The 22415-nt window shown below is 41.4% G+C and overlaps 1 protein-coding gene and 1 long non-coding RNA gene across 5 annotated transcripts; one reads left to right on the forward strand and one right to left on the reverse strand.

Moving 5' to 3' along the window:
* Positions 1-286: 286 nt before the first annotated feature.
* Positions 287-8853, reverse strand: gja5a (gap junction protein, alpha 5a). Of its 4 annotated transcripts, none has more exons than XM_005460005.4 (2): positions 8717-8853; positions 287-2640 (listed from the first exon to the last, which is right to left on the reverse strand). In XM_005460005.4, exon 2 carries the CDS (start codon positions 2538-2540, stop codon positions 1389-1391), a length of 1152 nt encoding a protein of 383 aa, XP_005460062.1. In that variant the 5' UTR covers positions 2541-2640; positions 8717-8853; the 3' UTR covers positions 287-1388. The 4 variants fall into 4 exon arrangements, with proteins under 4 accessions (XP_005460062.1, XP_005460063.1, XP_013119699.1 ...); XM_005460006.4 differs by having other exon boundaries at positions 8713-8847; XM_013264245.3 differs by lacking the exon at positions 8717-8853 and adding an exon at positions 3847-3977.
* Positions 4157-12343, forward strand: LOC112844069 (uncharacterized). The gene is made up of 2 exons (XR_003216640.1): positions 4157-8627; positions 8730-12343. It is a non-coding gene; the product is annotated as an uncharacterized LOC112844069 (long non-coding RNA).
* Positions 12344-22415: the final 10072 nt, after the last annotated feature.

The following is a 22415-nucleotide window of genomic DNA, read 5'->3' on the forward strand; positions in this document are numbered from 1 at the left end:
GACAGACAGAAAGTCGCTGCAGCGATGGAACAGTGATTCAGAAATGCTGGAGACTCTTCATCTTTGTTCTTATCTGGAAATTGCATCACTTTGTCTTGATTTCAGCATTTTTGCATTCAGCATGTTATTCAAATGTTAGTTGTTCTAAATGTTCGTCTTGTATAATTCAAGCATTTTAGGGTGTGCATATTTACATATACTAAAGTCTTTCTATGTTGATTTGACAGACAAATCAAAGGCAAGTGTTGTACGGCACTGAATAAATCACACGCTGAGAACAACAGAGCAGATTGTACAGCTGATGGTTTATTAATTTGTTGTGGGTTTGTGATGACAGTTATTGCATAAATGTCTGTGTGAAATAACCAAAGACTGCAGTGGATGTACAGCAGGATGGACAGTTCTTCAAATATTATACTATATTTATGTATATATATATATATATATGTATATACTTAAAAAACTCATCTTCGACTTGTAAAGACGTTTATTCACAACATGGTTATGAACTACCCGCACAGTTACTGTGCTACAAGAACAATACATTCAAAGACACCGACTCACACGTTTCTTAGGAACACACTTTTAACACAATGGCTCCGGGAGAGAAAAGGGGAAACGCTAGTGCATTGTTGCCACCTAGTGGCTGAATCCATTCATAACAACATCCAAGCAGGACCGCTTGCTTTTTCTTTGAGGGACCTTCAAAAAGAAAATCCTGTTAGAGGCTACATTCTCTCATTTGAGTGCACAGAAGACTTCTGACTAGTATAGGACTGACTTCACTGACAGGCTTTGAGATTGCAGTGCTATTATTTCCGAGTTACGTTTTTATGTTTGCCTGCAGGTATAGTGCAATCAGGTCAACAAGTGGTTTAAATGACAGTCTCTACCGTGGCTTTTAAATAATTACAAAAACAATGTTATAAGGAAATAGATATTTCTCACGCTTGGTAAGGCACTTTATCGAAGAGCTTCACAGTTTATAGCATACTGCGATCCTGTCTTTATTTATTGCAAATCTTTTTTTTTCTTTTGCATTTGTGTGTGACAAAAATCGGTTAATCTGTAGTTAACTGGTTTAAAATTAAAGGACTCTCTACTCCTAATGTGCAATAGTCAGGTGTCAAACCTGTTACCCTGTTGTCATTATTCTCCTTTACAGCTTGTTTTGCAGTTTGTTTTTAGAGCTCTAGTGCACAAAGCTCACACAAGTCAAGTTCACATTATCCACTCATCACATGTGCTCAAGTGTCAGGCCTTGGTGCTACAGTGCATAGTTAGCCTCAGCCCATGCCTCCATCACAGAGATCTATCTCCCAGACACACATTACTTCCGAAGGTCCAGCCCTTCTTCCTCTCTTCCTCATACACCACACTTTGTGAATTTATACTGCCAGGTCATCTTGGCGAGCCCTGCTGCTGGTCCCGCTGGTCTTGCTCAGGCGCCGTTTGTCCTTCAGGTACACTGAGTGCAGGAGAGGCAATGGCGAGCAGTTATTGGGCAGGTCTGTCGGTACCTGGTTGTATCTCATCCTGAGGAAGTCGTCATCATCCTCCAGGTTGTCGCAGCTACGATGTCGCTCAGTTGCCAGATTGGCTGAGTTCTGCTGCAGCGCCATTCTGGTGTTGAAGGGATGAGAGGCCATGGAGGTCATGCGGTTTATGGAGGCGGGGGCTGTCAGGCACTGGTTGAAGTCAGGAGGTGGGGTGCAGGAGGCTGAGGGTTGTGGTGAGGTGTTGGACTCCAAGGCTGCGGACACCGCTACCGTCACAGCTCTCTGCTTGCTCTTTTGCATCATCTTTTTGTGTATGCACTTCTTGATGCTCTTCCAGCCGAGATGGTAGAGCTCCAACACAGAGAGCAGCAGAGAAACGCCGGCCACCACCAGCATGAAGACGATGAAGACATTCTTCTCCGTGGGCCGTGACATGTAGCAGTTAACCGGATTGGGACAGGGCAATTCCTTGCATAGGTACAACGCATCGAGGAACACCCCATAGATAAGATACTGCACCACAATGAAGGTCACCTCCATCATTGTACGGATCAAGATGCTCAGGACGTAGGTCCGCAGCAGCGCCCCTTTTAGGCGAACTCTGCCACTCCCGTCAGCCACCACCTCCTTTCCGCTGTCCTTCTGCTGGAGGTACTCCTTCTCCCCCTCCAGGTCTCCTCCCTCTTCACCTCTCGCCTCTCTCTCCTCCTGCTCCCTCTTTCGCCGCTTCTCCTCCCTGCGCACTGTGTGCATGGCGTGGCCCATGTAGATGAGGGAGGGCGTAGAGACAAAGACAATCTGCAGCACCCAGTAGCGGATGTGTGCGATGGGGAAGGCCCTGTCGTAGCACACATTGGTGCAACCAGGTTGCTGGGTGTCACAGAGGAAATCGCTCTGCTCGTCCCCCCACGAGGACTCTGCCGCTGTGCCCAGCACCAGGATACGAAAGATGAAGAGGATGGTGAGCCAAATCTTTCCAACCGAAGTGGAGTGTTCCTGGACTTCCTCTAGGAAATTCCCCAGGAGGCTCCAGTCCCCCATCACTACTCACGGCCTGGGCGCACACCTGAAGCACAAAGAGCTGGTAGGAACAACGGGGAAGGTGAAAAGAGGGTGCACCGGAGGGGGAAAGGGGGAGTTTCTGAGGTGGAGGATGAATAGAGTGGAAGAAGAAGGTGAAAAAGGGAAAAGAGAAATACAAGCAGACAATCAGTGACAGCTGTAGATCATCTGCATTCCTGCTGCTGGGAATGACCTGGGTGTATGAGTGGCATTGTATGGCACAAAAATAGCTTCTCTGCCTGTGAATCACTTTAGGGTTGGATACTGTGACATGAGAACAGCCATTTTCCCCCCTGAGAGACAGATGGAGGAGAAGAAATTTGACAGCCTTGTAAAAGAAAATAATAATATTATTATTAAACATTAGATTATGTGTGTTTACATTCCCTGTTGTCCTGTTCCAAATTTTAAAAACAGATTAAATTACAGAAAGCGAAACAGGCCTCCATCAAAGGGGTGAGTCAGCACAGAAAGACTTTGCCCTTTTTCAGTGCTGTGACCTGGCCTGAGCTGGACATTTCCCATTTCCCCCCACGGCACATCACTCACAGTTTCAGAGCAATGGCTTAGATGGCCACTGTCCTCCCTTGCTGGGATGAAACCCTCCTTCAGATTCCAATCTCCATCTATCTGGAGGTGTCAGTCAGACTGCTTCTTCTTCTCTTTTTTTTTCAAACTAATCTCGTGACTTAAGCATTATTGAGAGTCTGGGTAAGATCCAAACATGGCAGTGACAGGCTGGGAAGTCTCAGCTGAGAATGACCCTATAAGGCGGTTTACTAGACAGCTTTATGGGTGACACAGATGGCCGCCATCATGGAGGGGTTAAGAAAACCTGTCAAACTGGATCAAGTGGTCACTTCTGACATTTATGGGCTGAATATGTATATTGCTACTTTTAGCTTTTACTGCGCAATTAAGAAATAAAAGCTGTTAAAACACCACAGAAAGAAAAACGGGCTGAAGGTCACAGGTCAACAGGTTTTTCCAACGCGTCATGCATTTGAAGTTAATGCTCTGTTTGGTGGTGTAGCAGAACATGTATACATTACTCTAAAGGAGCCGAAAGTCAAATATACTTTCATGGAAGAAAATTATATACAGTATAATCCCTACAAGCAAAGTAAGTAAGCAAAATTTTATTTATACAGCACCTTTCAAGATTAAGTGCTACACAATAAAAAGCCAGAACATAAAACTAAAAGTTAACCAAGCGCAAGTCTAAAGAGAGAGAGCGAGAAAGAGAGGTACAAAAGCCACAGGGGATATTAATATGATTTCTTACCACCTCTCATCTCTTCCTGAAGGAAATCCTTGAGCGGCTGTTTCCATAGCAAATAGCTGTTTGGTCCACAGTGCAAGGTTTTGAATCAGCTGGCTAACACTGACTCTGGTTATGTGTGACAGCGAGATATGGTCTAAATGACCATGACCATCTGTCTCGCCCCCTCCCTCGGTGTCTCTATGAAGTATATATATGGCAATAAGATGGAAAATCAGGGCATTGTGCTCCCTATCTCTACAGCACAGAGTGGTAGGAAACAAAACACCAGTATGACAACATTTTGGAAAAGAAATGTTCAACCTCCATCCACAGCCCAAGGCTGACAAGCCAATGCGCAGCACAGGAAAACTGTGCTGTGCTGTCTTTCCAGCATACATCTGACACCTTCGATAACTAGAGAGCAGCTGGCCCAAAGCCTTAAACGGATAAAAAGCTCATGATCTTTACTGGAAGTAAATCGCAAACAGCCGCAGAGTTGAGGAAGTGACTGAGAATCCAGCCAGCACAATGCCAGGAGACCGCACATTAAAACAGCCACGCTCTTATCAGCTGATACTTACAACAAACCTGTGCAAACCAGGGTAACAATGCATTTCCCCCTGGGCTATGACAAACTGTGTGACAATCTCTTGCTGGTTTGTATGTGTCATTTTCTAAATGAATCCCAGATTTGAGCCATGAGGATAGAAGAGATCCAGAACAAGTCATTTTGTAAAATGACGTTCTTTAAGAGGATACATGTTTTTAATGATTTATGAGTTTTGCTTTTTAAAGGGAGATTAGGTGAAGACCTATTGTTCCCTAATCTTTTTGTACAATGCTACAGTGGTATTCAGACCCTCACACAGTTTCTTAATTTAATGCAATATTAGTTTCAAGGGTGCCAAAGTTCACCCGTGGCTCTAAAGCTGTGCACCATTTAGATGCTGATATCTTGTAAGCAGGATTTGATTGCGTAAACTACCTCTTTTGGAAAGGACTTATAGTCCGTCAGTCTGGGCACATGGTGTACATACACAGCGATGAGAAAGGAAGACAAAGCAGAATTCAGAACAAGTGGAGAGAGGCTGTTTTTTTGGCTACGGTCTCCCTCCCTCGAATACCTCTTCCTGCTCTCAGAGGAAGCAATCTCAAACAATATGATTTCCTGTGGACAGCAGGAGCAAGACATTGAAATGAGCAGAAGGTGAAAGAGGTGGAGGTCAGAGACGAGCTGCTCCTATGAACCGTTTCTGGCAAAGCGCCTTTTACTGCCACTGGTTGTCGATCACACCTGTGCTGCAGGGATTTACTGCGATCCACTGTGCCCTTTTCCGAACAGTGCGCCTTGCCTGTGCACCATCACAGCTGTCAGGTCTGTTTATAATCTCAGTGGTATTGTAATGGAGGAGTAATGGAGAATCTAGTTATGTGGTATTCACAATAGCAAAGTGCGTAAATGCAACATTACGTACCCCTGACTTATTCCCTTTGACGCTGATCGAAGCGCCTGTGTTTGCACTGAAGGAGCTTCACAGAAGCAAAGTTTATGGTAGGTGGTGGAGGGATCCTGTGATGAACCAAACAATAAGCTTAGCTTTCTATGAACCGAAGCAAAAATGATGATGTTTCAGCACTGCAAGGTCAACTCAAACCGGGCTCACTGTGTGCAGCCTTATTGTAATTTCCAGTCTGAACATCAGTCAGGAGGCTGAGACAAGTTAAGAGAAAAGCAGCAGCTACTTCACTGAGAGGTGATGGCTGCTGCTGTGACTCACTGCAGACCAACAGGAAAAATGTTGTGTGTTTTCTCTGCCTTGCAACTCAACAATAAATCTCGCAGTCTGTGAGAAGCACACCAGCGGTGCCAGAGGGCGGCGGAGCTTGTTTAAGAACCAGTGAGGCTGGTGGCAAGGCCCAAGGCTAGGGAAATCTTACAGGAACACGGAGCTATGTTTGTATTGCTATAAATTTATGCCCACCAGAGTCACCTTGTGTCATAACACAAAAGAGACATAGGCACATTCCCTCAGTTGTGGTTTCTAAATCTTAGACAATAAAATCCTTTTGATGATATTTTACTGATGAGCTTTATAAACTACACACTCTTTTTCCAACTCCCCCTCAGCCTGCAGTGTATCCACAGGCCGGTAACAACAGGGGGCAGGGTTGATTTAAACTTTCCTTCAGTGATGTGCACCTTTCAGCACTAAGCCGTGTTTGACAGACTCCGGATGCTCTCAGGGGATCAGGATACACTGGTTGATCTGCGCTGTCATCACAAGCACACAGACAGTAACGTGGTGACTTATACACTTTCCTGGCTCGCTTCCCTCTGATGGGGCATTGTTTAGACTACCATCAGTGGAGGAAAACGTATGTTGTGCATTAAGAACAATCGTGTTATTTGTGTCTGAAAGGATTTGCTGAAGAGATCAGGAAAAGTCATTTCTTTCCTACGGAAGGACAAATTTGACCTAATTGTATTTTGGAGTTACCAGCATACAAAAGCCTTTTAACTGAATAGCCAAACTAGGGAAGAAAATGCTCATGTGCGTTATTTGAAGATATTTAATCAGCAGCTATAAATCCTGATGCATTTGTAAATCCTCTGTAATGAGCTGCATGTGCTAAGATGCTTTTCTAGTGTCAGAAATGTGATCGGTGCTGGGAAAAAACAAAACAATCCATTAGGATAACGCTGCACAGATTACTGCAGTAAAAAGTTAAATAAACAGCAAGACACTAATGTTGCACATTGTGTTTTAGGCACCTAATTGTTTTAACATGAACCAGAGTTAGGGCTGTTATGCTTTTAATTCAATTTTAAATCTCAAAATTATGATATATTGTAGTGATATTCTTCTCTATCACATCCTCTAACTAGGTAGAGCATACAATAAAACTTTATTTTCTGAAGTTTTTGTTTGACTCTTGTCACTGTTTTACTCTGTGACCTTGGTTGAATTGTGTTGTGTTGTGTTCCTCTCATTGAAACAGCCTCAGTATAGCTTTACTACAGAACCGCCATATGTTAAAAAACAGTACATACAAGTTTCCTGAGGCTTATTTCAGTGAGATATCAATAGCATAGTGGATGCCAAGCATATACAATTTGAAGTCACTCACAGTTGGTTATTTTTACTCTCTCGCACTATTTTTCCCAGTTACAATGCACACACATATTTATTTTTCTAATGCTTGAACTTTAACACGTCTTCAGAGTCAGTCCCAGTCCTGCAGCAGCTGTTTGGGTTAGGGACTTGTCCCTGGAGTGCCAGGATTACAATCGAGGATGAGCGTGTTTAAGTTTAGCTATAGTGGCACGCTGGCTGGGGTTAGATTGGGGTAGGGTGACCTACAAAGTGGATCTGATTTGGCACGAGAGCGAGAATTCTTCGCTCTCATGTGAGTCACCTGTTGCCACTTCTTACAGACCCGCACGGGTCTGGGCTCCCATATATCAGTCACACCAGCAGAAGCCAGCAGGCCGATGTGCTGTCTGCTACCTTACATGGCTGTCTGGCTCTTCATCTACCCACTGCTGTACACAGACCCACAGCCCTGTTATGATCTATTGTTGTGCTGCATATGGCATTACGCTGGAACCTTCAGGCCAGGAGGCGGCAAGGTGTTTCAGGGAGCAAAACAACCTCCTAACAAACTCCTGATCGTGAAAAGCAGTTTTATCTATTTTTATTTTGGTGTTTACTTATTTGAAGACAGTCTTTATACTCAGTAATACATATAACATTCAGCCTTGGCAAAGGGCACTGCTTTCAGATTAGCGAGCTGGTAATCTTTTATCTTTTACTGGCAGGTTTTTAAACAAATCTCTTTTTTTATGATGGCAGAGGGAGTCTGGATTCACACTAAGCCATGCTAATGGCTACTTTTAAGTGTGGATGTATCAGCTGTTGGTGCTTCAATGTCAAACAGAGGAACACTGATACAGATTTAGGTTGAATATCCTGCTGAAATCACAGAGTAAGACCTTTGCTTTTTTTTTTTTTTTTACTGAGCATCACATGAAGTTATAAATCTGTTATTTTGAAATATGAAGTCCTAAAAGTTCATATTTTATACATAGAAACTGCACCTTTTTGGGAGTAAGTTAAAAAAATTTACAGTTCATCTTTGAAAAAAATCCCAAAATAGTAAGTAAAGGAGAAAAAACGCCCCAAACTGTATCATTACAACATTAAATACCGCCTGTGTATTTAAGAGGCCTCTTTGATTATATGAAAGACTTGCTTATAATAGAGCAGTTGTGCTCAGTAGCACTGATACTAAAGAATTTAAATGTCTTCCACCGTTGTTAAGGCATCAGCTCATAGAAAGCCTGCTTGAACAAAAGAGTCCTTTAGTTTTTTTTGGTTTTTTTACATCTGTATTTCTCTATGAACACTCAGAAGAGTAACTGGTATCTACAGGCAACTCATTAATTTGATTTTATCACTTCTCTGTAGAAAAACAGAAACTGTAAGGGTAAATTGTGCTGGCATTAAATCAGAATTACCATGGCACAGGGATAACGATTTCTTAAAGTCTTCATTGAGTAGGTATGCATTGCTGGTGGCTCTATGCTTTAGGTTCCCCCCAGTGCTGTGCCTTGTTTGAGTATATTTGTCTTATATGGAAGCCATGAGGGAAGAAGAGCGAGATGAAAAGAGTTAACGCGAGTGGGTTGACAGCTGTACCTGCTGGGGAGGACAGGGAGTTTAACACAGACCAGGCCTCCCACTCCATCGTACCTCTCTTCAAGATATCATCACTCCCTTAAAGACTTCATCGCTGCTTTGGTAAGATGTTCGCAGCTTTTCACCAGAAAGTCTGCATCATTTCACTGCAATTTCATTGAGTATTATTAGAGGCTTCTATGCTTACCCACCGTTCTGCTTTAGTGCCGATATTCGAGAAGCTGCTTTCAATCAGGCAGAGATGGTCCCTCAGAGGAACAAAGTCTTCCTTAAGTTAGCAGACAGATGGCAGGTGTTGATGCAGATGACCACAGCGCGATCGTAGGACCACCTTCTTGTGGACATCAGCAGAAGATGACTCTTGACGGCGGCATCTGAGCGTTGTGTCTTCCCACCACGAGCTGTTTGTCCACACAGGGGGCATGAGAAGAAAAAGCAGGGCATCACGAGAGAGTGTTTCCCCCATGGACCTCCCTTCTCTTTCCCTCTCTCTCTCTCGCTTCCTCCTCCTCCATCTCCTCCTCTTCCTCTCCACACTCCCCCTTAATTCTTACATCCCTGGTGCTCTATTTTTTGCTGGGAAGCGTTCTCTGGAAGGGGAAGTTGAATTGTTTGTCTGGGATCAATGGCAATTCCTGTCAGAGTAAACTTCAAGACAGTTATTTACACTGTGCCTCTTGGGTTTACTGCTGAGTTTTCTGTGTTCAGGGTGAAATTCCCACAGTGTGAGATGTAAACTGTACTGAGGTCCTTTTGACGGTGACTTGGGTATCCAGGTTTTGATCTTGTAAATCCAAATTATTGTGTGAAAATGGAATTAGCTTTAATTCGACGACCAACAGCTTTACTCTAAGTTGTGTTTTCAGGAAACCAGTAAACACAGGAGAATCGGTCACAAGATTTCGGTCAAAATACTGTACCTGCTTTGTTCATTTGTTCGTCTCAAGGTTTCCCTTCATCCCCCCTCAAATGTCACACAGGCCTGCAACCAGTTGGTGAAGTTTGGGATTGCAACAAAGAGCCACAAACAAAACCAAAATAGCTCATCCTCCTCCTCTTCCCTTGTTTCCCTGTTTGCTGAATGTAATGTGAGTGTCAGCCGAGGACCCCCTGTACTGGCATCTGCCTGCAGATACATGTTCTATTATATAACAGGAATCTTTTAGGTTTAATTCCTCCTTGCTGAAGGCCATTCAAATGGTTATAATGAAGTAGTGAGAGCAAAAACGCACAGGCAGATAACTTCCCTTCTCTCATGTCCTTAACGTGTTTCAGATACACTCAGGTTTCCCACCACTTCACATTTCGTTTTAAAAATAATACTAGGTCATTTAGGAAAATACATGTACTTTATGTGGAACTATACCCATTATGCAGTGGTAGCGTCATAGAAAATGTAACAGCAACACCAGACTCGTTAGCTTGGCTTGCAGGAAGTTACTGCACCTGGCCAGGAAATAATCTGCCTCGTACCCACGCCTATAACCACAACAGGGAGGAATGAAGATTAAACAGGTCCTGCAATCAGACGAGAAGTTATTTGCTGTGAACAGAGAGGAGCTTCTGGGGACAATTTACAAGGTTTACCTGAACTTGGTTATCGATGAGAAGATTTTATTGTTAAATTTACAATAGGTCTACATACAGAGTTTTAAATGTAATGTTTTGTAGGGTTTGTTATGTTGAATCAAGTTGTCGTAACTTATTTCATACTAGTCTCTCACAAAGATTGCAGAGTGGATCCACTCTGCAATATGCTTGAGCTTTAACTCAAGGTATAAGACAGACAACCATTTGCACCTAATTTAGAGTTACTAATTATCCCTACTAAATGCATGTCTTTGAACTGTGGGAAGAAGCAGGAGTACCTGGAGAGAGCCCACACAAACATAAGGAGAACATGCAAACTCCACACAGAAAGACCCCGGCCTGATGAATTGAACTCAGGACCTTCTTGCTGTAAGGCAACAGTGCCACCATGCTGCCCAAGATGAAGTGATTTCATACGTTGTTTATGATAAGTAGGACCTCTAAGCACGCAGATAATTTGTATACAATTCTGATCTGATGTGATTTGATTGTTGGTTTTATCTCTGAAATTGTATATGTCGCATTTTGTGTTATCTTTTCTTTACTTTGTTGACCTGTGTGACCTGACTTTCCTTCTTAACTCTTCAGGATTTGTCAAAAGGTTGTCAGCTGCACCTTCACATTTAATACTTGGGCTCTTGACAAGAAAGCAAATAGGATTATTTACCAAAATGTCAAACTTTTCTTTTACAGAGCAGTTTCCACCGACCTTGTTATTTTATGCAAAGACTCCCATAACTTCTTAATTACTGATTTGGGCCTCTTATCCCTGCCAATTTCATGGCCTAAATCGTCATATGAATGGTTAAATTCTCCTCTTTAACAACTGTGCCTTTGACTGTGGAACTGGGAAAATCTTTAAGTATAAATAGCAGGGGCACCAAGTAAGAAGGATCTCGTGACAAACTCTGGCCAGGAGGTATGACCTTGGAACCTCTGCTGTACCCCTGCCCATATACATATATACAGTATGGCCATATATATGTTTTATATTAGTTTTATATAAGTCTGTTCTTTTCCACTCTTTGCATGCAAGCTTAATTTAAAGAAATGTGTCTGGGTGTAATGTTTCTGAATATTTCTTCTTTCCTTCTTCATTTTTCAAAGGATCCTGGTCATTAATGAAATAACTTACTTTTTTTTTCGGCATTTCCTTAAACAAAAGCCCCTGGAGTATCTAACACCACTAAAAGGCTTCAGTCAGTTTCACTCAGTTTTTTGAAGGGATGGAAAAGTTGTTGCTAATTCCTAATTACGAAGCTTTCCACAGTTTAAAGGATGTACTCTGATGTTTCCATTGTGTTGAACATCAGGATGGATTTAGAAGCGGAACAGCATTCACATCCAATTACAGCATGAAGAGATTTGTAACAAAGAAGTGTAGTCCATGACTTAAAGTAATCTTGTCGCTTAGAGCTTCTCAGTAGTGCCAGGATGAGGTCTGGACGTGAGTGTATGTGTGACAGTGAGCTCAAGAGCAGGAGAGGATTGCATTATATGAATTTGTATGAGTGAGCGTAGTATGTAGAATTTGTACTTGAGTGTTTGATGGAAAAATCCCACACTGCCAGGATGCATTAATGTAACCCTCCCCAACAGCCTGAGAGTCTGACCCCTGCACATTTCAGCCCTGCCTCACCCAAGTCCAAGGGAAGCCATGCTTGATGGACATGTACTCCTGAATGGTCATCACAACCTTATGTGCACCCTCTAACTGGTATTTGGAATCCACAGTGGGGAATTCTCAACACAGAAAGTCAAGGTTGTTTTATGTAATTAAAATAATTATATGCAGTTTTATGTACGCCAGACATGTCAAGTGCGAATCCTGCCATGTGTGCCGATGAACTCCACATCACCGCAGATCTAGCTTTTAAACTGTGAGTTCATAACCGACGGATGGGTCCCTCTATTCTCAAGCCCAGAATATCACTTCCAAAAACAATTCAAAATTTCAGATGATCAAACCACAGGGCAGTTTACAACTTTGCCTCAGTCCACCCAGTGAAAGTGGTGGTTTTTATTAATGTTGTTGATTTATTTATGTATTTATTTATTTATGAATGTAATAATGAAACATGTTCCTAAGGTTATGCCAAGATTTCCAGCACAGAGTTGTGTCTGGTTTTACAGCCGACGGGGCCAGAAGATCACAGAGGCTCAATGATAATGTTTTTGAAATACACAGTGGTGTCACTGACTACCAATAAACATATTTAGCTATGATATTTCCAGATGGTTTTTTTTAAACCATTACACAAACGGGTCTCAAATTTAACAGAAAAAAAACATACATTATGCTCATAGTGAATTTGTTTTGCAGGTTTCAACTAAGATCATGCTTTAAAGATAACCCCATGAGCGAACGATGATCTTTCTTGAGTTCCAAAGAGACATACATACGGTAGCCGACTTCCCGAGGTCTAGCTCGCGTAGTCCCATGTGCTCCAGAATCAGTGTCCTCCTCAGTTCTGGTGATTGGTGCAGATCCTGCCACTATAAACCAAGTAATCAACATGGGTTTAGTTGTTACTAGAATAACTTATTTGCAATATGAATATTTAACATTTTCATTACAAAAACATAATATTTAATCTTAGTTATAGTTGAGGGAGCACAGTGATCTATTTTGGGCCCCACAGTGAAGAAGTGGGGTTATCCAGCTAAGTTCAGGCTTAAGGAAACGGTGCGTTTTTAGAATAACAAAAGCAGTTCCTTTCTTATCAGGTCTTATCTGGTAACCTGTTGGTCTGCAGAAGATTTCCCAGAATACAGATTAACACTGGCACCACATGGAGAGATCATATATCTCCAGTTTTAGCCTCCCTGCATTGGCTTCCTGTCTGCTACAGGATCCAATTTAAACTTTTACTTTTTATTTTTAAGTCACTTAACGCCCGAGCCCCTTCTTACCTGTCTGAGCTCCTTTCTGTTTATGCTGCAGGAAAAGTCATGAGGTCTAGCTCAAAATGAATGCTATCCATCCCACGGACTAATCTCAAATCTCGTGGCGACAGAGCCTTCTCTGTGACAGGTCCCCTTTGGAATAGTCTTCCCCCATATATTAGATCTGCACAAACACTTGATCAATTTAAATCGCTACTAAAGACATATGTTTGTGCCCTGGCTTTTTACACACTGTGACCCAAACATTTTGGTCTTAATTAATGGTCTTAGTTATTGTTTTAATTCTTTTATTGTCCTATCATTGTTTTATATTGTTATTATTGTTGTTATTGTTTGTTTTTAATGGCATTTTTATATTGTTAAGCACTTTGGAAGCATCGTCTTTCTGGAAATGTGCTATATAAATAAATTTGACCTTTGACCTTAACAGGTATGAAGTCACCACCTGCTTACCAATCAGTTGGATGTCTGCACATGTCTATGTTTTTCCCTGATGAGCATCAATAAGACATATAGATACTTGACTTTACTTCTTGATTTATTTTTTTTCTTTTTTCTTTGTTAACAGCAAAAATGCCATAATAAACGACCCTAATATGGTACACCTCTAGTAGACCTTACATCAAATCTGCACAAAATCTAAGCGTGTGTTTGAATTTTGTTTTTACATTTAGTCTTTAGTATATTCTGAGACGGTTTAAACTCACTGGGCCTGCAGGTGAAATAAACTATGACTATCTTACACACCTCTAAACATTAATTTAATGGATTAACAATATTAATTGTTAATCCATCTGATTGTTCTGTGTCTGAATGTCAGGGCATTGAAACCCTGTTAACTGATACAGTCAGCACTTTCCCCATCTTGTCTCCTGGCTTCAAATAGGCTAAACTTTGTTAATATAGTGTGTCCTTTCCAGTCTCCAAATATTCATATAGTGTTTCAAATACTGTACCAATATAGACGACATTGCTACAGTACACGGCTGGTATGTTCCTATCAGCTATGCATTAGGCTATGTATACAACCTTTTCATATTTTCCTGATATTATGGCTTTATCTTCCTTGCAAAGACCAGATGCTGCTAGCGCCACCCCTTTCATGTGACTGTAGCTACAATAATAATTTCCAGTTTAGCTTATCAAGATAACAACCATCGGATTGCTTCATATTATCACAGGGAACAATCTTGACTGAAGTCTAGCATTGACGTGAATGGCATGAAGTGGTGGTAGGTAGATATACATCAGGAGCCTGATAGTAGATGAAACTCAGGTTCCCAGGTGATGTGAAGATAGCAGTGGAATGTCACATCAGACAAAAACCTCCACACAAGCGAGAATGATCACTATCAAGGAGAGAGGAAAAAACAGAGAAAACACTACGAATGACGGTGATACTGTATTGATATTTCATTTATAACTGACTTAACAGTTACTCAAGCCGTGAGTTTCCAATCTTAAGCTGTTGTAAAGTAAAAAGAAGACCTTCTTAGTGCGATAGTGACACAGTTTTTCAAGGCAATATGTTTCAAGACCAATGGAAACACAGACCACACCCTTTTCTCACTGACATCGTTACTGAAAACTATTGGTTATTATTAAAACACTGTCGCTCCGTTGACAAGCCGTGCAGAGCACGTGGTTGAGGCACTAAACGATTAGCCGTGCTGTCTGCTCATTATAGGGTGACAAAGCTTTGAACCAACATGAGGGGAATTGCAAGAAGCCCACAGTAGTTGTATTTTAGACGTCACATAAGTCTCCACAGAGTTAGATCAGCTGTACACTTTGGCACTGATGGTAAAAAGGCTGGATATTCATATTCACAGCCTTATCATGTGCACCACAGTGAGGACTTCACTTTAACATGATTTTGTTACATTAAAATGTTTTCCTAAAGGTGGAAAAGGGACCAGGACCCCCTCGTTCCACTGTTATTTCTGATCACAGTTGCACTGATATTAGAATACACTTTTTAGCCTTTTTGCAAGGATGCAAGTTTCCAGTTTTGTCTCTTGTGTGTCTGTGTTTTTATGGCAACGCTGAATGTGTGCATCTGAGGCAGCATTGCATAATTAATGCGACAAAGCAGTCATTGTTGATAAAAGAAGTAGATGAACGACGCTGGGAAATTAGAATTTTCTCCTGATTTTGTCAGATTCTCATATGGGGCACTACAAACTTACAAACACAAACACACTTCTGAAGACTCGCTCTGCGTTTATTTCTTTATTTCACTTTTGCTATAAATTGCTTTAAATTTTTACCTGTGTTAGTGTAAAGCCACAGAATAACAGTAGGTACAGGAGTCATAAAGGAAGTGAACTATTTGAGTAATGTTGAGTAATACCGATGGCTTTGGCACTGACTACTATGTATAATTCAGATGTGATCTTTTCTATGGTGTAATGAGAGGATGTGGGATGTGGCTCATGATCTGTGACAGAGAAACAACACTGCGTGATAATGGTTGTTTTTACAGTCCTTACTTTACATACTTACAGTTTAAATTTAAACTTAACACTGTAATATTATTAGCTGACTCTAAATTATTTCGATGCATACAGGATATAGTACGGGAAGTAAACAAGTCTCCATTACATCGGGACGTCATGTGGAGCAGCATTTTCTGCTATTTGAGTTCAGCTGGAGACACAAACTCCAGCAAGGGCCTCTGCTATAAAACTGCTGAATCAAACATGCAAACCAACTTGCTGTGGTAGCACCCTTTAGCAAGAGATAAGCTGAAAGTAGATTAGTCTTTCTATTCTACATTTTCCAGTCTTTTGTTGTTCAGTTTTGGTGAGTCTGTGTGAATTACAGCCTTAGTTCTTATCTGAGAGGAGTGGCACCAAGTGTGGTCTTCTGCTGGAGCCCATCTGCTTCAAGGTTTGACATGTTTTGCATTTAGAGGTGCTCTTCTTCTTACCTTTGTTTGCAATGAGTGGTTATTTGAGTTACTGTTGCCTTCCTATCCAAGGCCGTCTAGCCAGTCTCATAAGACCTCTGTCATCAATGAAGCATTTTTACCCAGAGAACTGCTGCTCACTGGATATTTTCTCTTTTTTCGGGCTATTTTCTGTAAACCTTACAGATGGCTGTGTAGGAAATTCGTTAGCTCAGCATTTTCTGAAATACTCAGACTCACGCCCTATCTGGTAGCAACAACTGTGAAATGTTGTTGGTACCAATGACTTAAATCACTTTTCTTCCCTATTCTGATGCTCAATTTGAACTTCAGGGTGTGTTGAACATGCCTACACACCTAAATACATTGATTAACTGATTAGATATTTGGGTTCCCGAGCGGTTAAAGAGATGTAAGTAGCAATGTGGTCAGTGACTATATTACAGCCTTTCAAGTTAATACGGTGAAAACGTTAGCAAACAAGAGTGTGATTTATATTATATTTAGTTATTAATTTAAATTACGTATTTAATTGACTTTAAAATATTATTTCTATTTAAAGAACGCTTGAAATCATTAAAGTGTAGGTCTGACATTAATTTTGTTTCTCCACTGTCTCCTGAGAGCTAAGGGTTTAGCTGCTAAATGTTTCCATATGTTCTCTAGCAGCTGTAAATTACTGGTTTGTACAGCCACATGTGGCAAAATAAGCACAGTTGCCATACAAACAAACAACCTCTATTTGTCACATACACAATTATACAGAGTTACAACATGCAGTGAAATTATTGTGTCCCAGCAGTGGGCAGGCTGCAGACATAGCCGTGCCATTCCAGGGCTTGGGTTTTAGCATGAGGGGTCTAGCCAGGACCCTTACTGGATACCGGGTGGGAATCAAACTTGTGACTGTCACTCCGAAGGTGTGTAGTCTTACCGCTACACTATCCAGCTGCCTACACGCTGTCGAAACAGGCGGCACACTTTCTACTTTTTAAAACAAGGTTGGAAAGTAAATGGACCTGTAGCCCACTGGATTTTAAGGAAAAGTCATTATTTTCTGCGTCTGTATCAAATATTAACATATTTACATGGAGTGAAAAATACCCAGGGGCCTCAAATATACGTCAGTGAGGCATACTGTAAAGTTGACTATCAGTGTTTTTATTCCAAAAGCTTTTATAAGATTATTGAATGTTTGAATGTTGAAATGAAAGCAAACAAAATCCATGCAGAGGGCCTTGTCAGTTCCTTCTCCACCCTCCTAAGAACAAGGTTATCAAGATATGGAAAGAGCCGAAGGAAACATGGACTTAATGCCATATTTTCCCCACCAAGGTAGAATTACAGCATCCCAGTGTGCAGCCGTGGAGAAGGAGCCTAACAAATGCAGGAAGAGGGATATCTACGTGACCCCTCACCCAAGACGACTAACTAACTGAGACATGAGGACAGATGGGCGCTGTGTGTATGCATGCATGTGTGTGTGTGGACAAATTTAGCACATATGTTTTCAGTTTGTATGATGGCCGAAGACAGACACGGGGCGTATGTAAGTATGCCTCCTATATAACCCTAAAAACAAACAGTGAATGAAAGAACAGGTTTGTTCGTCAGATCCAGCAGAAGTGCGACGTGCAGCCACCAGGCAAGGGCAACAAACAGGCAGTTTAGGACTGCTCCTTTCTGGCTGATGGACCCCTGAGTGGAACTATTTTAAATCAAATAAACAACAAGCAAGAGGCACTTTTACAGCTGATTTAATAATTTAAGTAAGTTCATGAATTGTTGTTGTGTATTTTCTGTCTGAGACACGTTACCGTGGCTATGTTTTATGGCTTCCTGCTCATTGTTAAAGTGTCCCCGATGCATTCGAAGAAACACGATCAAGTTATAAATCATTGCCAGCGTAGCATATGTGAGAACACCTCGGTGGTGGCTGCCAGTAGATGGCTGACCGCGTGTCCATTTCTATCCGCAGATAACATTGTGTTGGGTGGCTGGCTCACTGAGAGGATCTGAGCATGAAGTCATCCTGGGTCTGGCCTGGGTTTCCCTGATAGAGAGACAGAGGGTGTTACTCTCTTATGAAATCACATCCAGTTCTTGAGACTGCTCTTCCTGCCCTGAGTGATATGCACACCCACAGGTTCATTCTTACTCTGCATTTCTCAGAACCTTAGTCACCCTTTGGGCACTTTCTCAAAAATTCACAGCTTTCAACCTCCTGTTTCCTCACAGGTTTGAAAACACCTTGCTGATTCCCAGGCAGAGTCAAGTGTGCTTAGCTGCACAAGGTGATATTTCTTTATATCAAACACTAAAACTGGCTTTTAAATCTTAAACATGTTGTAATCAATATAAGTAATTAATAAATGATCTCTCTGTGAAAGGCGTTGCTCATATCAACACTCTGAATCTGAATTTTTCCAAGTATTATATCATCTTTTAACACCTTTCGGGGTACTGTTTTGGTTTCACTGATGACAGCCATTTTTTCTTTTTGCTCTGCTGACTCTCAGCACATGTGGCTGTTGAAACCAATAACCCCTCAGCAGTCAGGCAAAGTTACCAGAAAACATATGGAAACATTTAAAACGTATGAATGGGAAAGAAAGGTGATTTAGGTGACCTTGAACGTTGCATGGTTTTTTGGTGCCAGACAGCTTGGTCTGAGTATTTCAGAAACTGCTGATTTACTGCTGATTTTCCTGCCCAGACATCTCTAGGGTTTACAGAGACTGGTTCGAAAAAAGAGAAAATATTCACTGAGCAGCAGTTCTTTGGGCAAAATTGCCTTGTTGATTCCAGAGTTCAGAGAAGAACAGTCAGGCTGCTTTGAGCTGTTAGGAAGACAACGGTAGTTCAAATAACCACTCATTACAACTAAGGTATAAAGAAGTGAACCTTGGATCCGCAGCAGAAGACCACGGATGTCAATCTGGTCAGCAAAGACCAGGAAACTGAAGCTATAATTTGCATGGAGTCATCACAATTTATCTTAGATATTGGAAAAAGATTGCCTGGTCTGATGAGTCTCAATTTCTCCTGCAACGTTTGAATGGTTGGGTCAGGATTAGACATAAGCGACATGAAAGCGTGAATCAGTCCTTATCAGTCAGAATCAGAATACTTTATATTAATCCCAGAGGAAATTCTGTGGTCACAGTTGCTAAGCAAAGTACCTTACCTACTTTGAATTACTGATTTTCCTGGCACTTACTACCAACTTAGTTTAAATACCACAGCCTACCTGAGTTTTGTTGCTGACCATGACCATTTCTTTATGATCACAGCAGACTCATCTTCTACGTAATGAAGAATTAAGGTGGTTCAGATACATAAACATAAAGATACATAAAGATTTATTTACACATTGTGTTTCTTTGTATTACTAAATGCACAAGAACTATTGTTAACCACTTTAAGGCCACCTTGCCAGTGCTGGATACTTTATTTATTTTGAGGACCTGGATCTTTCGTCTATAACTCTATGAGAGACTTTATGACCTCTCTGTAACGGATGTCAGTACTTTTGTTACTTGGTAATCTTTGATTTTCATCAAAACAATATGAGAGAATATAAGATAATATTTTAAGGGTCGGCCCCACTAAATGTAATAATTGTTACACTCAGCTGGACACTTAAATCTCTCTCGTGCACTTGTTCTCAAGTTGTTTTTTTTAAAAGCCAATAAAGTTTTCACTGACAAAAAGGTCAGAAGATGTCAGCTTGTTTATTTTATAAAAATCATATTCACTCAATTCTCTACACACCTGTATAGAGCTGTATATTTATACATGTCCCAAGGAATGTATCATTCTGGAAAGCTTGTATTCAGGTTGTGAGAAAGTCAGTGCAACAAGTGATATGTGCACAAAAGTCAAGGAGTTTTCTCCTGAGCAGTCGTCCTAAAATACATCTTTCTCATCCAGGTTCTTACATCTAGTCGGGCACAGGACTTACATCCTTCCTCCATTCACACCTCCTGTCTGCCCTCCCCTCTCCTTACACCATCTCCATTGTATGCGCACCGATTCTCCGCTTCCATAGTGCCTGGTGTTGCTAGAGAGGAAGCTGCCCCTTCTTTCTTCAATGGTGAGAACAATTCATGCCTTGTGTCTCACCCAGTCTCTCTCTGTCACTCTCTCTTCTAGGGGCGGACTCAGTCAAGCTCTCAGGATGGCTCATTTCCTTATGCAGGGCTCAAAGCCTGAAAACCTGTAAAAAAACAAAAGAACCCAAACTAGTTGCAGTTCCCAGGTTGTCTGTGACTTATACATCTAATATCCTCTGACTCAAATTCAGGGAAAGTGTCTACAGTTTAAGAATGACTTATTGAAGGTGGAATCATCTGATCTCACAGTTAATTCATCTGTGACACTGAATGAACTCTTGTTCATTCTGGGTCTTTGGAGGTAAATGATGCAGCTGAAATCCCTGCCAGTTTGTATAAAACATTTAATTCGCATGTATTGAGGCATTTAGGATACAGCTGTGGTTGGTCCTGTTCAATCATGTAAAGCTTGACCAGGAAGTAATCCACCCAGACCACCTCCTACACCCCCAGCAGCCACCACACTACTTCATTTATAGCAGTCAGAAGTCATTCTGGGTTCCTCTGTTTATCTATTTAGCCATGTCTTCCACATTTTTAAAGCTATATAAATGACAAATTCATTTCAACTGTGTTTTCAATTTTTCGGTCCTCATATCATCATAAAGACAATGACAGATGCTGTGCTGAATGACCGAATGAGTAGAAAGCAGTCACAAAATCCCTTCCCTACAAAAAGACTGTGGCAGACTGCTGAAAATGTCAGCTGAAGTTGGTGAGAGTTTATCAAACCTTGCCAAAAAACACTCAGAAATTAAAACACTATTATCGGATTGCAAACAAGTTGGGATCTGATATCGGTGGCCAACCAGACACAGGAGGATGGTGTTTGCTGGTCTTAACAGGACACGGAAGGGGAAGCCTTAAACACAAATGCAGGTAGTTAGTCCAAACAGTCCAATCTTCTCACCGTTTAAACACACTGCTCTCTTTTCCAACAAAATGTCACACAATAACCGGTAAAAAATATTTACCAGTGAACAAACTTTAATTTGTCAGCACTACTACTGGCTTTGTCGTGACGCATTTTACTTTCTCAGCAAGCAGAGTTTAATGCATGTGAGTTTTTTTGTCTGCCATTTCCTGTAGTAAAGTGCGTTCTGTGGGCCCGGTTATGCACTTCCAGGGTCTAAATGACCCTGTCCCATGAGACTAATGTCTGTGTGACCAACTGAACACATGAAGGTCAGAGGGTTGGTCCAAATTCAACAAATATGACTTCCCAAAACACAATGGTAGAACTCATTTCCAGCTGGGCGCAAGAACTCAGCCCTGAAACACACAATGCTGTGGCTCGCGACCAAATGCGACACATGCGGGGCCTGTGTGTGTATGTGTCGATTCATGTGAGAAGGTGTGTGTATTCAGTATGTGTGTATTTTAGCTAATTTGAACAGCTTGGCATGGTTTTTTTGGCTTCAGTTTAGTTTCACCGTGTCATGCTCCGAGACTGCAGCTTTTGTCTGTCTTCTCACCAGTTTCCGTTGGGTAATACAGCAAGTGTTCACTCAGTAAATTTTGAATACCTTCACGAATGGTTTCACCCTTTCTCCCCATTTCAGGAAAGAGACACCAGCTCGGCACCAGTTTTCAAAGGAAATGTAAAATTTGACTGAAAGAATGTTTTTGTTTTTTTTCTCCTGAAAGCGACGAACGTCTGGGTGAAAGTGGAAGCATAACAAAGACAGCTGCTAGCGAAGCGATGGTATCTGAATGTCAGAAAGCTTTATTCAACACCACTCAAAAACCAAATTGATGATTCATGAAGAAAAAGGATTTAAAAAAAAGAAAGAAAGACACAAAGAAAAACTTTGTCACTGAGGCAGTAGGTCACGGAACACAAAGAGAATGATGAAACTCAGATATTCACACAAACATGCATGGCCTTATGTTTGCAGACTAAACAAACAAGTTTAGAAACAAGTGTATCTCTGTCTTTTAAACATAAGCCTTATGTCACTGAGGTCATAGTGTTCTGCTCTGTCATGAGACACACTGCTGCCCTCGGGTCACGTTGGAATCTGTGAAGGGCATCGCTGATACCATCTCTTTAAACCCGCAGTGAATGTCTCCTCTGTGTGTACGGAACTACGAGCGACAGAGATGATTCATGTGAAGTTCATGTGATTAAAAGACTGTGAAAAAAGACACAATAACATTATGAGTTTGGAAACAAGAGGTTTTTTCTTTAAAGTGCTGTGTGATCAACCTGGGCTTGTAGAATTATGAACTGATGACGTGCAGCCGTGCAACAAAAACTCAGATGAACACACCACTACTGCTTCCATCAGTAAGTGTGAGCGCCTCTATAGAAGAAGATGGTTTGGCAATTTGCTGACCTGCAAAGGCCAAGGAAGAAACAATTGT

The sequence above is a fragment of the Oreochromis niloticus genome, linkage group LG16 (assembly GCF_001858045.2).
Source record: "Oreochromis niloticus isolate F11D_XX linkage group LG16, O_niloticus_UMD_NMBU, whole genome shotgun sequence".
Classification (NCBI taxonomy): Eukaryota; Metazoa; Chordata; class Actinopteri; order Cichliformes; family Cichlidae; genus Oreochromis; species Oreochromis niloticus.

What these genes read in the sequence shown, in the direction of transcription:
- gja5a (XM_005460005.4), bottom strand. Translation starts at nt 2,540, where the DNA reads ATGGGGGACTGGAGCCTCCTGGGGAATTTCCTAGAGGAAGTCCAGGAA.